Raw genomic sequence first — 15,931 nt, forward strand, 5'->3', positions numbered from 1 at the left:
TAGTAAATTAGTGCACATTTATTATTTGGAGAGTTTCTACTTTCTTTCCGTCGCTCACCTAAAGCGAAGTAAAATCTTCGCAAGCAGCTTAAATGAAGTAAATGCAACGTCTTTTTTTTTTTTTTTTTGTTTTTTTACTATTACTACTAACAGCAATAACAATAGGTTTGTTTTATGATTAACAATTTACATAAAATTGTTCTTTTGGCAAAAACTCACCAAGGAAAAAACCACTTAGGATAGATATTAAGAAGTCCTCTCAACCAAATGCTTAAAATGTTTAGATTCTTTTAAAATTACATTTAGTATATTTTTGAGCTGGATTTTATTGTACCTTCAATGACTTGATATTGCATAACGGTTAAATATGATTTGTTATACTGAATATTCATATTTTTTAAGTTAAATTCATTCTTTAAACATAGTAATGTTTTTTTCATTCTCACTCAAGTTTTTTTTTTTTTTTTTACTTTATATTTCTATTCATCTCAATCTTAAAAAATCGATATTAACACTATCCTATACAGTGGAATTTATATAGGTCATACTACATATAGGTCATAACTAATAAATAGGTCCTATTTTTCATTTGATGTGTTTCATTCCCAAATTAGTGAAGTCAATAATGTCTTAACCAATAAGAGAGAAGTGTCTAACTCTACATCAAATGCCCAAACGTGCATAAGAAATGTGAAAATGATAAGCTATATGGGGACTAGCGTCTATCTTGTATGTAAAAACCAGACATTTGTAAAAAGATGCAAAATAAAACAAGCTAGTCTGTCACCCTGAGGCAGAAAGGATCCTTATGCATGAAGCCCTGCCGTAATAGCGAACAGTCAGCAATAGGTGGTTCTTCTCACTGGAATGATTTAGGGGAATGGATGCCTGTCCAGAAACTTTACTGTAGCAATTTCTCTTGAAATAGAATACAGTAAATACGTGATAACATATATATTACAAGGAGGGTTATCATCCAAACCTACGGAGTTCGTGCATAAGATCATGCAATTGCCATGAGAAGTCTTTGGTGGAAATACATTGAAAAGGAAAATACATCACGGCATGCTGAAATTCACTGCTGGAACTGTTATTTTATACTGAACCATGCTTTAAGGGCTGTACATTAGAAATCAATCCTAAGCCTGCGTTTTGCTATAAAACTAAATGTATCATACAACTATTTCTAACAATCAAATACACGGCAATGGCATTTTCCTGGCATTGCCGCTCTTTTCCGAAGATTCTTGATAAAATTATTGCAGCTTCAAACAAAATTTAAAATGCAGTGGTTTAATGCTTAATTCCAAATACAGTGAATAACCATAGTTCCAAAAATGCGTAATAACCACACATACAACCAACATATTAACAAAAAAGTAATTATAATACAAGATGTGGTTATCCAACATATTCTTGGAATCAAGTGTAAAGCCACCATATTTTAAAATTTGCTTGAAAGTACCTAACTATACCAAGAATCCCCATCCCCAAATAAAATAAAAAACTATTTCCATCCATCTACTTTAACCACATACGGCCATTAAATAATTATTTACATTTTTTTAAGAACGAATTATTTAAATTCTCACTTCAACAACATCACCATCTCTGAGTTTTGTATTGGGCAGTACTAACTGTCCATTAATCAAAACCAGCTTTCCCTCCAAACCAACTCTTTGAGCAGCATCAGTAGCAGTGCTACCAGCTCTTAACCTCATAATTTCACCATGAGGCCAACATATGATTACCACTTCCCCAAGAGAATCACGAAGATCACAAAGTTCTGCATCATTCTTTGTTTGCTTGATACTTACTTCAGAGCGCAATTGCTCTTCCCAGGAAAGCATTGTTCTCAAAAGATGTACCTAAAAGATGAATTATAGTCACTGGAACATTCATTGACATTTCATAAATCTACTACAATATCCTGCGCCGGGGGATAAAATATCAACTTTCAATTTGCATGGCTGCAGACAAACAACACTTTCATACCTACACTTTGGCCAACTAGCATATTAGACTAGCTGATTTCTACCATCTTAACTGCATTTTTAAAATTGCAACTACAATCATTGCCAAAAATATAAATAACGATCTGCAAAAAAATATAGATTTGGCTTTGGGTAGAGCTAATTTCAGATTACTGGGTCAACAACTTTTCAGCTTCTGAATTACTGGCACTGACAAATTTATATGGCATGAAGAATCAAACTAGAAGATTATTCTCATGGAGCTAATATGACCATCTACATATCATGGAATAAAGAAAAAAATTATTTATACTATTTGAATGGCAATGATTTTTGACACAAAAACAAAACAGAGGTAAACAAAGACAAGCAATTTTCATTTTGCAGTGTGTAAGAGAGGTAAGATGGTTGCCAAAAAACCTTGTTATTGATGCTAGCTTCCCCAGAAGTTGATGCAACCAAGTCAAATTTTGACTGAGACGTTATACAATCCACTTGCCTGCCCTCAAACACAGCAGATACAACAGCCCAATATTCAGATTCTTCTTGCTCAGTAAAATTGATAACCTGGATGAATGTTGGGAGTAGGCGCCCAAATTGGTCTTGCTGCGAATCATGTAAATAATAATATAAAGCTCTTCAATAAAGCAGTCTGATAATTTAAAACCCCATCACAGGTCTAAGAAAACCAGTAATGAAAGCAGTCAGCATGTTTCAATGCACTGTCAATGTAAAATAATTCTACTTTGTTATATAATGACACATCATTTAATGAGTTTAATAACAGATACAATTTAAATTCAGAAACATTCATTATATCCATCATGTGGCATTTGCAAATCATAGAGACAGACATTAATCATTTATCTTCAAAACAAGGAAAAAAATGATACAAATGATATAGTATGACGTAACTGATAAAAATCCAAAAACTGTCAGAATATGGATACAGAGAAATAGCTAGATGTAATCAGGACAGCTTCTTATTATTTAAGAACAGGGATATAATGTTGGTTTTAATTATAAAATATTCACACTGTTCACGTAAATCTGGTTTTTCTTCGCCACCTGAGGACATAAATAATATTTCCTAAATTGGAGTATCCAATCTGTATATATATCACTTCTAAACAAGACGAGAATAAGCTCTTTTATAAAAATTTGCTGGATTACTTGGCACTTAGTAGTCAATGTTAAGCCATCAAATATTGACTTAACAAAAGACTACCCAAAATAAATTTAGTTTCTCCATAGTAATTACTACACCACATATATTGCTGAGAATCAAAAATAATGAAAACTAAAAGGCAGTACATAATTTTATATTCTCAACTGATTAGAAAAAACTTACCTTGTGATACATACCATCTCGACATAGTGTGTACTTCTCTAGACAAGTACACCAATCCCCATGTCCTGGTTCAAACCACCATTCATTAGACACCTGAAGCAGGTAAACAGAAAGCAATCTGATCAGGTCATTAAAATTTAAAATACAAAGCCAAGAAAAAGATGACACAGCAGCAAGGGCTGGTCACTCTGAGAGGGCAATATAGCATGTAGCTAGTTGGTACACATAACTACCACATACAGTGATTCATCCAGAGGCATTGTCTTTTCATCAAGTATAATAAGTTAATCCGTGCCCTTTCCACAAACTGTTCATCACGAGCCATTTATATTCAAGCCATATATCAATATATGTTAATTTAAGAAGCAAACCTTTTTATATAGTTGTGCATAAGCTTCCCACCGCTTAATCTGGAAAGAATATCTTCTGTCAGCAACTGCTTCAGAAGCTGCTAGCCCAAAGCTCACAGCAACTAGCAATTCTCTTTCATCATTTTCTACACTGAAATGATAATAAAGATGAGAAACAATCAGTTAGCATAGTTTTGAACATAAGATCCATAGAAATGAAAGTGTTACATACCTAATGATAACGGCAGCAAGTAAGTGACTTCCTTCTACTCTGAGGACTGGATGACCAGCCTTCAACGACTTATATTTACTTAAAAAAATATCCGAAGAACTTCCTTCTTCTAAATCTTTAGAGAAATAGGAAGATGCTTCTGTTTCAGGTTCATCCATGCTGTCTATGGATAAAAAAGGATTTCCAGTTTCCTTGTAAAGCCAATGTGCGGCAAGTCCATGTTCAGCACACTCGTGCATCCTCTAGCAACCAAAATGATAAATGAAAACATCAAGAACTAAAATATACACAAGTAACCTGCGAAACATATGCGAAATAACTCAGCACCTGTGTTCTTATCTGTACTTCTAAAGGTGAGTTGTCCGGACCTTGGACTGCTGTGTGCAAGGACTGCATTTGTTACAAGTTAATACAATCATAAGCACAATTCCTAAGACTAGAAGAACAAAATCATTTTAATTTTATTTCATGAAAAATATGAACCCAAAAGCCTAACCTGATAGCCACTAGGCTTTGGATTAAGGATGTAGTCATCAAATTCACCATCTATTGGAGTCCAAAGCCTGTATAGTCAAATATAAAATATACGTATCAGTTAAGAGCCATTGTTCAAGGCCAACAGGGTTAATGAAGTGAAAAAGATCCCCAAGATCTATACATCTCTAACCTCCCACTCTTAAATAATGAAGACAGCTCACAGACAGTCCAAAATGACTAAAAATGAAAAGGATGGAAATATAAAAGAGGTTAATTTAGTTGATGGGTTTTTTCATGGTTTCCTCCCTAGGAGGATATCTTATCATCCTCTGTTTCTGTGCTGCTTTTTTATTTTTTCTTTTCAGGATTTCTTTCCTTGAATTAAAAAAATAAAAATATAAATATAAAAATATAGGATTGCATTGAATGATTTCATGAAGAAAAGGTTTATTAAGCTTATATTTATATCTTCATACAATGATTGCATTGAATGACTTATGTATAGGTTATAGGATTGAATTAAGTCTGGAATTGGACCATTTTTTTTACCTGTGTACAATGTCAAGAAGACTATAGCAACACTGAACTGCAGGACCATGTAAAGTTCCATTCTTGTCTCCCACAACTACTCTTAGTGCACGTGCATCATATACTTTATCAATGCTTATATCCTTTCGTTTCATCTACACGACACAAAGCACAATCATGACTTTGACCATTCAATTAATTATTACAAAGTGATATCCACAAAAATTTAAGATCACTAGTGCTATCATCGCTCAGTAGGAAAGAAAAGCATTTAAAGCTAGCTGCATAAAATCATATTATTAAGACAAGAGAGGAATATAGTAAAATAAAAGAAATATTAGAACTAATAGTTAGGAACCTCTAGAAATTCATTTCCATACACTCACATTGCTTCCATACACTTAATTGTCAGTTGATCTTGAGACAGAATATTTTGAAAGTAGATGGACCAAGGAATTGGCATTGTTCTGGATTGTTATCAGAGATCTTCCTAAATACATGGGAATCTCAGATGACCAACCTACCTCAGACATTCCAAAATCATAGGGGGACCTGGATTGATATTAAGTCCTTATAAGGCTAGAACTTCCCCATTGATACTATTTGCCTTATTTTAAGAAGGTGCAACACTACAAAACTATATAAGGAGGTTTCTGACTATACAATCCCGCTCATATTCTCATAGACCTGCTAAATTCCTTGCTCACTTAAGTATCTGAGTGTCTTGGCTAGCACACCCCACATCCATCACGACTGGAGTAGGCAGCAAATGCAAGATTCACACCCAGGTAAGATCATGCATACTATGAAAATCTTTGCCAAAGAGAAAGTGATTCAATGTTTTTGTCACATTCACCAACACAAGAAAAAATAAAGAATAACATTACACTCACCCTCTGTGGTTTTTCGAGATTACACCCAAAATCCCTCCGTTATTTAGACCTACAATGAGACCCCTTAAAAGTTGAAAAGATATTATATTATCCCCTGATCCACAAATAGTGTCAAGTTTGTTAACATATTCACATCATATGACCTGCACCTGATTTTTAATGAATTTTTCTTCCAAAAATGCCACTCACCTTCTCCATTAAAACCAACGGCTTTTGAAACAAAAGCAACTTCAGTAAAGTTTACATTTTTAGATTTTCAGACTAAGGAAAGTTGGTTGGAATTTTGGAATCAATGATCCCAAAGCTTGACTGGTTGTCAGTAACTTTACAACATAAAACCAATTTGATTTTACATCTTTTCAACTTTTAAGGGGTCCTACTGTAAATCCAAATGACAGAAGGGTATTGGGTGGAATCTCAAAAAAACATAGGGATACGAGTGTAATATTTTTTTCAACTAGGTCTCACTGTGGATTCAAATAATGGAGGGTGCAATCTCGAAAAAACACAAGGATGCAAGTGTAACATCTTTTCAACTTTTAAGAGGTCTCATTGTAGATCCAAATAACAGAGGGGTGTTGGATGCAATCTTAAAAAAACATAGGGGGCGTGAGTGTAACATCTTTTAAGAGGTCTGACTGGAGGTCCAAATAATAAAAGTGCATTGGGTGCAATTTCAAAAAAACATAGGAAGTGAGTGTGATTTACTCAAAAATAAATAAAGACAAACATTAAAAGCCTAGATGCTAGTTTGGGGGAGTGTTTTGACTCTTGAGGGAGGGGTATCTATTAATGCACATTGCACATAAATTGTTAGTAACTCCACAGTCATTCCAAAACTACTTCTTGCTCGCACATTAAAGAAGTGGTTGGTGTGAATGAACTAAGCTCACAAAATTTTAGAACAAAAAGATTTTCTAGGGTACTCGCAGAATTCATAGCAATTTTCTTTTTACGAACAAGGTTTTTGTTGAAAAAGTGCAACCAAAGTCCCCCACATCATTTGCAAAGGAGCATAACCATGGGTTTATAAAGTACACACATGCTCCATTGATATGAGACCTTTTGAGAAATAACCAAAAGCAAAATCATGAGTGTTTATGCTCAAAATGGATAATACCATACCAATGTAGACATGTGTACTAAGTACCCCCCTTGGTGCACCCTAACAATTTTTAAAATAAGCTTTTTCGCATATGCATATTTATTCACTAGCATCATGCTCCAATCAAACTATCCTGACCATTCATATAATGTGCCAGTTATACTCAATTGCAGAGTGAGTTTAGCTGAAACACAAGAAAATACATTCTTATTTCAAAGGTCAAACATGAATTCACCAATACCTTGCTGTATAAACTATACAGGCTTTTTAATCGGCTTGATAATGTAATTTCCATTCCCGGAACATAACTGCAAAAACACAAGAAACCTTTAAGAACTATAAAATTGATTACACCATAGCATTATAGTATTCAGCAGTTGACAGTTCTGCATAAAACACAAAAATATAGTTCAGCATGCATTTGTCATGGACAATACCAGAATGTAAAAGTGGTAAATGATAATGGTCAAAAAGAACATACGAAGCTGATATAATCAATTCTCGCTCAAGTGCTTCCTCACAAATTACCAATGATGCCAAAGCTAACCCAGCATCATGAACAACCTTTGATTTCGTGCATGTCTCTAGATTATTCCCAATACTACTGAGATAGTTAGCCCGTTTTCTCCGATCCAACAATATATCAAATGGTACTACAGCTTCCAAAAGATCCTGGAAAGTAAAAAAAATATAAAATAAATAAATAAAAGAGGTAATGTAATTACAATGAAAAAATTGTCAGATCCTTTCCCAAGACTTTTTGAAGCAATGAATAGTAATTACTCAAAACCATCAATGATAAGCATTGGAGAAAACAGGCCAAGGGTTTAACCAGAGACACTTCAGATCGCCACCTAAAGTTATCTTTATATTTTTCAGCAAACATAAAATACTTCGAACCAAATATATTTAATGGTAAGGACTTAAACAAATATGTTGAGTAACCTTCTAACTTAAATATTAATTTTTGCTTAATGAGCTGCAATCAGGATATTAAGAATAAGTCAAGATAGGATCACTTCATAGTTCATACTTCATATGCCTTCCCCCAGTTCCTCAATCATTTTGCTTCAAAATTTTAGTAGAATAAATTAAGAATTTCATGTAAAAAGACAAAAATATATATTAAAAAAAACAGCATAATTATTGAATTATTTTTTGCTCATTGATATCACACAGCGAGGCATAAAACAAGGATTTTGGTGTAAATTGTCACTAAGCACCAGCATAACCGAGATAGAAACTACCAAAGGCAACCATACAGCAGAATTTAATTCTCATGATGCATACCTTCATACTTGCGTCCTCATTGAATGTCAAGGATTCATTGTAGAAAGAATTTGAAGCATTCTCGTTCAAAGGTATCAAGTTGCCTTTTACAGAGAATCTCCTCAAGTTTCCTGTTCTGCTAGTAGGACTCCACATAGAAGCCAGATCAGCTCGCATCTTTTGAAATATTTGAGGCTGGTATCAAGGTTCAAATACAAACATGGATGTGTCAAGAGTCAAAACTATAATAATGCCCAAGTCAAGCCTTAGAATTTGTGTTTGGTTCTAACTCGATCTTAAAAGCTAGCTCTTGTGATGAGGGTTGCACCCAATGCAATTTGGTTATATAAAATTAACTATACTAGTTAAATATATCCATAATTAACTATGATTAGCCAAATCAACTGAACTGATTGAAATTAACTGATTAACTGTATTAGTTAACAGCTTGCATCTTTTGAAATATTTGAGATTGGTATAAAGGTACAAATACAAACATGGATGTGTTAAGTGTCAAAATTGTAATAATGCCCAAGTCATGCTTAGAATTTGTGTTTGATTCTAACTCAATCTTAAAAGCTAGCTCTTGTGCAATTTGGTCATATACTAGCCAATGTGGGATCTCTACCCCCCCCCCCCCCAAACAAGAATTAGATATTTTGAACATGAAGTTTGCATGATTAGACAGATGTGAGTGGTTCAATAATGGTCTAATAATGAGTGATTCAATAAGTCTAACAACAATAGTTAAAATAGATCCTTGTACCATCTTAAAATTTGGATTTTGTCCAAACTCAACCCAAAAAGCTAGGTCTTCAAGTGATGATCATTATAACTGATCACTCTCAAAGCAAAAGAAACATAGAAACTGTTAGAATACCTGTAAAACAGCGAAGCATAAATCTTCTAGTTCAGCTTTCAACGCCCACAGACCCAATCTTGAAGCAAGTGAACACCAAATGATTAAGGTCTCCTCTGCAACAGCTTGAGCTTTTTGCAGTGGTAGAGCGTAACTGCAAAGATAGATTGTCAGTTTGTCACCCATTAAAATGAACTATGCAACGTACTTTAAACTTATAAGCTGTTTAGCCAAAAAAGTCAAAAGCAGTGTATGGCTTTAAGTTTGATGGTTAAAGATGGTTTCTATAGCAAGGAAGTAAACATTCACTACCGACAACAATGAAGGATCGAGAAACTGATTAGATTAAAATAGTTTTTTCCTTCGTCTTAAAAGAAGAACAAACCGGAAGTAAAGGACAAAAAAGGGAAAATAAAGAAGACCAACAATAATTGGGCAAAAGGGGAATAGAATTAAGAAGCTCAGAGTATACATTGTTCTCATGTTGTGAAGACGATCTGCAAGCTTGATGAGCACAACACGTGGATCATCAACCATTCCCAAAAGCATCACTCTTAAATTACTTGCCTAGCAGATTAAGAATGTAGCATATCAGAAAACTCCACTCTGCTAATTCCACCATCCAATATATCATGTTTTGCAAATCTCAAAAAAAATATAGTTTCAATATTATCTTGACCAACCATCAAATACAATAAAAATAATAATAATAAATTAAAAAAAGTTGTTGCATCAACCTGTTTTGTGGAATCTTCAGTGTCATAAAATTAAACATATTATGCATAAAATTTACCCAACCCTAGCTTCTATAAGAAAAAATATCAAATATCCATAATGCAGAAAAAGAATGATATTTATTATTCAAACCGTGTTAGGAAGGCTTTTCAGTATATTTTATACTGATTATTAACATGATAGCAAAGTATACTTATCAGTAGCTAATTGATACGTATGTCAAATGCAGATTATGTACCTCTTCTTGTCCAAGGACGCACTGGTTCACACTTACCCTCCGATGTCTGCGTAATAACTGCAAAAGATAATGCAGTTATTAAATAATGGAGTAATTAAAGAAAATGGTGATAATCTACAGAGTTTAGGAGGATTGAGTTTCAAACATCTAATATACAAATATGATGAAACAGCATAATATGTAAATAAACTCTTAAGGTATAAATGATAATTATAATATGTCAATAAACATTTAATTAGTCATGCAATAATTATAAGATATAAATGTTAGAGACCAACAGTCCTAAAAAAAATATAAGATATTAGGTGCATACTGAAAACGGTTTACAGGTTCACATTAACTTATATTGAAATTTATTTCAATTATGAAAAATAGGGCAGCTAGGTAATCAAGGCTTCAATACTATGTCAAGGACCAATACAAACCAAAATCTTAAGAATGATTTTGTAAGATGAATGCATACAAGTGCTTTTATATCGTTCTTTAAGTCAAGGTGTGTTTTAGAAAATGAAAGTATATTGATTATCTGAATTTTTAGTACAAGAAGATGCAACTATTTATATAGCTGCTAAAGAGTACAATAGAAGCTACTCTACAAGCTTGACACCTGTCAGTCAGAAACAAATCTAACAAAACAGAACACCTGTCACTCTGTTAACAACGACCGAGAACGGATTCTACCAAATCTCAAACAGCTAACCAACTAACTACAACAGTAGCAAGTAAAAGTTTATACTCTAAGTGTGTAACAAATTGAAATCTAACAACTACCAAGCAAACTATAATGTGCCACCCACCTCCTTCAAGATAAAAATGTATTAGAAAGAGACATTCTTTAGGTACCTGATTAATATGGCTTAATCTTGAAACACTGGCTACCAACTTGAGCACATCATCCCCAAACTCTGCCTCAATGTCCTGCAGACTTTGGCAAGTGTCATCAACCACGTCATGTAAAATACCAGCCACAACAGTGTCAACAGCCTGAAACAGAGTATCGAAATCTCAAACAAAGGAACTGTTAGGAACCATGAAAATAGTAACATAAAAGTTCATGTGTTACATAAATGTCATACTAACTGCAGTTCAGATTAATAAAGGTTCAATTTAGCTGTCTCAGTGAGGTCAAAGGTTTAATTTGATCTAAAAATAAAAATAACATTTTAGATAATTTTTTAATCAATATAGAAATTGAGATGCATTATAAACATATGGGATGCGTAGTGGAAACAGCGGAAATTTTGAAAATATTTCCCCAGAAAAATTATATCATATATTATGAAAATACCAGGTTGCTGAAAATATTCTATGAAAATGAACAATCGTTGTGTCATAGAATGCAGAAGGAAAAAGGAGTCAGCGAATGCCTTCTTTATTTTCCAGGAGGTGAAAAAACTATATATTACACAAGTTAGCATTATTAGCTAATCAGAGGAGTTCATACTCGTTTACCACTTGATGGAACCAACTCAGCCAAAATTCTTCCTGTGTGGATACAGTGTGTTAAATAAGGGTCTCCTGTCTTCCGCATTTGGCCACGATGTGCTTTCCTTGCAAAAGCTATAGCCTTCTGTACCTGCCTTCACACATAAGGTATTTTAATGATGTAACAAGAGAACATTAGTATGACACAAGTAGAGATATTAAACCTTTGCGTCATTAAATATAGGGTAGCCAGTAACATCTACTCCATCCTGCATCATAGTACCTGCATGCTAAAATTTTATTAATATAGGAAACATGGAAGAGAATACTAATCAGTAGACTAACCCTATCATGTAATGACAGAAGCTGCAACAGGAAATTCCTAACGCATGCTAAGAACTATCAATCATAGCATATCACATTCAATATCAGCATTATTTGATGATACGACTTGATGCTCCACCTCAAACATGTTTTGTTACAAAGGAAAAAAAATCCAAAACCGAAAAAGAAATACAACACAAACTGCCTCTATCTATGATGCTCAATACATAATAAATATGATGACACAACTTCTAAAAAATATACGAGATATGATAAATTGATAATTGTACGATGCATATCTAGATATAAATAAAATCGATAACATATCTCTTAAACATTACTAAAAAAATATTAGTTATTGTCATCGTAAATCACTTCCTATTTTTTAAAGATAGGAATCTCATTTCTATGTTGAGCATCGTCCATAAAGAACTATTAATTACAGCCAAAGTCTTCGATCCTCAAATTCTTGAAGAAAAAACAAATCATAAGCGCCTAAGCGACGGTATCATTTAGCATCAGAAATCAGGTCAACAAATTAGCAACCTCTCTAGCTGAAGCGTAACCGTGCAAGCGAACAAAAAAATAGAATAAAATAAAATAAAGAGACGAAAGCAGAAAGAGAAGTTGCAGAACCTGGTTGCTCCTGCAGTTTTGGCCATAAGAAGTCAACCTTGGTGGAAAGACAAGCGCCGGAAGCAATTGCGACGGCGGTGACGGCAACCTGCGTGATGGCGGAGGAGACGGCGCTATGGACGGAGGCGGCTTTGGCGGCGGCGGCGATAACGTTATCGGAGGTGAGAACTGGTGCCAGGGACGTCGGAACAGCGATTTGGTGAAGCAAACAGCGAAATCTGGAACGGTGAGGTTTGAAGAATCGGAATCGGCGAAGAAAAGGAGACTTGTTTTGTGCTGCTAGCATTGTGGAGCGTTGGCATGAGAGCATGCTCATGCTCAAGCTCATAGTTGTTAGTAAAGTGAATATAGTGACGGTGGCAGAGGCAGTTATTTTCCCGGGAAAATGGCGAAAGAGAGAGAGAATGAGTGGTTGGAGGAAAGAAAAAAAGGAATTTATGGCTGCCTCGTTGAAATCTCATTTTGTCCTTTAGTGCATCGCTCGTCAGTCGTCACCACTTGCTTTCTTTCCAACGGTTCGGGTTCTAGTGGATAAGGACTCTAGAAGGGGATTGGGCCATAAATAACTGTCCTACAAAAATATTATATATTACAAATCTTAATTTAAAAAAAAAGTATTGATAATTAAAAAATAATAGCCAATGTGTATAAAATGTTAAATTAAGACAAACATTAGCATGTAGTATTTGTAACTTCAAAATGAATTATTATTTAAAAAATAACTTCAAGAAATTGACTTAACTCTATTTGTTTGATATAACACTGTCTGAAAACAATTTTATTTGAATTAGATAGATATATTACAATTGAAAAACTTTTGTTTTTAAAATATTTAGTACAATTATGTATTTGTCTCAAACTCTATACAGTGGTTGAGTTTAACCCTTATTCGTTCGTTCGTTGGGTAAATAGGTTTGGTTGTAGCCAGTTTTCAAATATTTTGAATTATTATGGGAGAAATTATGTGAGGCCTTAATTCTATAAAATATAAAAATCTGCTTCACGTACCAAAAATACTATAAATATAAATATCTGTTCCTGGTTTTTTAGCAAAGGAAAGAGCAAAAGCTCCTCTTACATCACCTACGTCCCACAAATTTTAGTAATTTATTGTTGAATATTGATAATGATAGATTGACAATTCATGTCATATACGGATCAAAATTGATGATCTGAAAGGGCAAATTTATGGTGCAATTTAGAGGTTGAAAAAGTAAGATACGGAGTGTGATTGGATTGGCACCAAAAACAGAGTGATTGGATGATTATTTACCAACTTTGATTTAGGACAATCTTACTTTATGAAATTAATTTTAACTAAAAGTGAATTAAAAATAAAATGACATATTTAAAAGATTTATCTAAAAATAAATTTATAATACATCAGAGTGTGAAAATATTTATTAACGTAAAAACTGTACTCTTTTTTCTTTTAATACATATTTAGAAGAAAAGATACCATTTAAAAAAGTTTGTAAAGAAGTCTATGATTAACACTCTTGTATGTGATGATACATTACTCTAATATATAAAAAAAATTATAAAAAAAAGGAAAAGAATCAAAGTCCTTATGAAAGTATTCGACATAATTTTTTTAAATTAAATTATTCTGTACATTCATTGATTTAATTTGATTTCATAATTTTAAAATGATATGACATGATTTTGTTTTCTTTCAAATAAAGTTGGATGAATTTGAACTCACTCTATTTTTATCGTTGTCCCTCCTTCACACCACTTAATACTATTTTATAACTCTCGTCTAACATACAAGAATTAATGACGTTAGTTTGACCAAAAAAATCATATATTATGATGCGTTTAATACATATTAATGTACATGATAAAAGTAATGCTACAATGTTCAAGTTACAAAATAATTTTTTTTTATGTATATTATTTGGTTAATAATGAGCAATACAAACAATAATACAAATTTATTATAACATTTTTTTAATATTAATTGTTAATATTAGATTGTTATTATCTTAATGGAAGTAATGCTAACAAGTAATGTGATGACTATAATAAAAATAAGAATAATAGTAATAACGATAACAACATGTGAATAAAGATATAATCATGGTGAATTGTGGTGGAGGTAATGAATTATATGGACGATAATGATATGACAACAATAAAAATGATAGACAATTATTGATAATATAATAATACTGTTTTTATATTTGAAATAAAAAATAATTTATTGAATATAAAAAATTATAAATTTTGTCTAATTTTTTTTATCCCGTATCTTATGATATTTTCGTAAATCAAATATAAAAAAATAGTTTTTATCGTATTTAATATCATAAATTTTAACAAATCAAATACATGTTGACACAAAATTAAATAAAAACTAAAAAAAACAAAAAATAATAATTTAGTATTTTCTTTTAACGTATATACAATTTGAAACTAATTTTAAATGTGGTCAAAAGGTAGTGGACGAGTGTGGTGACAAGCATTGAGCCACGTATGCGGTGAGAATGTGGAGTGAAAATGAGCCACGCCCGCCACGCGAGATAGGGCTCCGTCACTATCATGCAGCTAACATTTAACATATGGTCCATGGAGGTCATGATACTATTCTAGAGGATTCACCATATACATATTTTTAAGAAATTAATTTAAATATATTGATATTTTGAAACATAATAAAATATAAAAAATTATATTGTGATTTAATATATATATATATAATATTTTTTCTAATAACATTTTAAAACTCATTCTAAAAATAAATTTTGAATAATTAATAAAGTAAATTTTTTTATCTCCAAAGTAAATATTAAAACATTTTGTAATTATAAGTTTGAGATATAAATTTTATTATATTGTTATCCTTAACTTTATTTAATGTTTTAATTGATCATAAATTAATTAAATTAATACCCACCGGTACAATATTTTATTAATTTAGTTTTTGGAAAAATTACTTTCTTAATATAAATTAATATTATTATATTTAATTAATATCTTTTTTTTGCGAGTAAAAAACTAATAATTAAATATTTTCAAAAAGAAGTCCTGTAATTTGGGCCAACCATGCAACCGTATCATGCATATTATGAGAAAAGAAGAAAAATTATAAATAAATAAAAAAGATAAATATAAATAACAGATGATATGTAACAAAATAACAAGTGGACATATATACATGTATGATGTATCTATATACCATCTCTCAAATTTGTTGGTGGTTGCACCAAATATTTGCTTTCCCACATGTGATATTATAGTTTTATTCAATTTATTTGTTATTTTCTTTATTTTTTATATAAAAATAATAATTTTATGCATATTAAAAAAATTAGTTATTCACATTAAATTTTACCACTCTCATAAGATTTTATTTAAATTAGCTTTCTTATAAATGTTAAAAGAAGTAGTACTACTAAAAAGTCATGCATTAAACAATAAATATTTTTTTTTAATTATTAAATGATGCAAAAATAGTTAAATTTATTTATATTTTAAAAATGTACTTTTTTTTTCTCATAATAGAGAAGGGAGTAATCCTTAACAAAATTGTG

At 32.0% G+C, this 15,931-nt stretch overlaps 1 protein-coding gene across 2 annotated transcripts; it reads right to left on the reverse strand.

Moving 5' to 3' along the window:
* Window positions 1-1,066: 1,066 nt before the first annotated feature.
* On the reverse strand, window positions 1,067-12,823 carry LOC109810911 (uncharacterized). Of its 2 annotated transcripts, none has more exons than XM_020374517.3 (18): window positions 12,396-12,823; window positions 11,660-11,718; window positions 11,455-11,586; window positions 10,854-10,994; window positions 10,011-10,067; window positions 9,510-9,604; window positions 9,059-9,191; window positions 8,200-8,373; window positions 7,391-7,581; window positions 7,151-7,217; window positions 4,933-5,066; window positions 4,403-4,469; window positions 4,234-4,296; window positions 3,907-4,148; window positions 3,696-3,825; window positions 3,325-3,417; window positions 2,394-2,579; window positions 1,067-1,868 (listed from the first exon to the last, which is right to left on the reverse strand). In XM_020374517.3, exons 1-18 carry the CDS (start codon window positions 12,721-12,723, stop codon window positions 1,581-1,583), a joined length of 2,580 nt encoding a protein of 859 aa, XP_020230106.2. In that variant the 5' UTR covers window positions 12,724-12,823; the 3' UTR covers window positions 1,067-1,580. The 2 variants fall into 2 exon arrangements, with proteins under 2 accessions (XP_020230106.2, XP_020230107.2); XM_020374518.3 differs by having other exon boundaries at window positions 11,455-11,590; window positions 12,396-12,477.
* Window positions 12,824-15,931: the final 3,108 nt, after the last annotated feature.

Source organism: Cajanus cajan, chromosome 11, assembly GCF_000230855.2.
Source record: "Cajanus cajan strain Asha chromosome 11, NIPB_CcT2T_4, whole genome shotgun sequence".
NCBI lineage: Eukaryota > Viridiplantae > Streptophyta > Magnoliopsida > Fabales > Fabaceae > Cajanus > Cajanus cajan.

Bases quoted from the DNA above. Each gene is read 5' to 3' on its own strand.
- LOC109810911 (XM_020374517.3), bottom strand. From the start codon at position 12,723: ATGAGCTTGAGCATGAGCATGCTCTCATGCCAACGCTCCACAATGCTA. The intron at 11,719-12,395 runs GTTCTGCAACTT...TTTAGCATGCAG, and splicing joins AAAACTGCAGGAGCAACCAG to GTACTATGATGCAGGATGGA. The intron at 3,418-3,695 runs GTTTGCTTCTTA...TACCTGCTTCAG, and splicing joins ATGCACAACTATATAAAAAG to GTGTCTAATGAATGGTGGTT.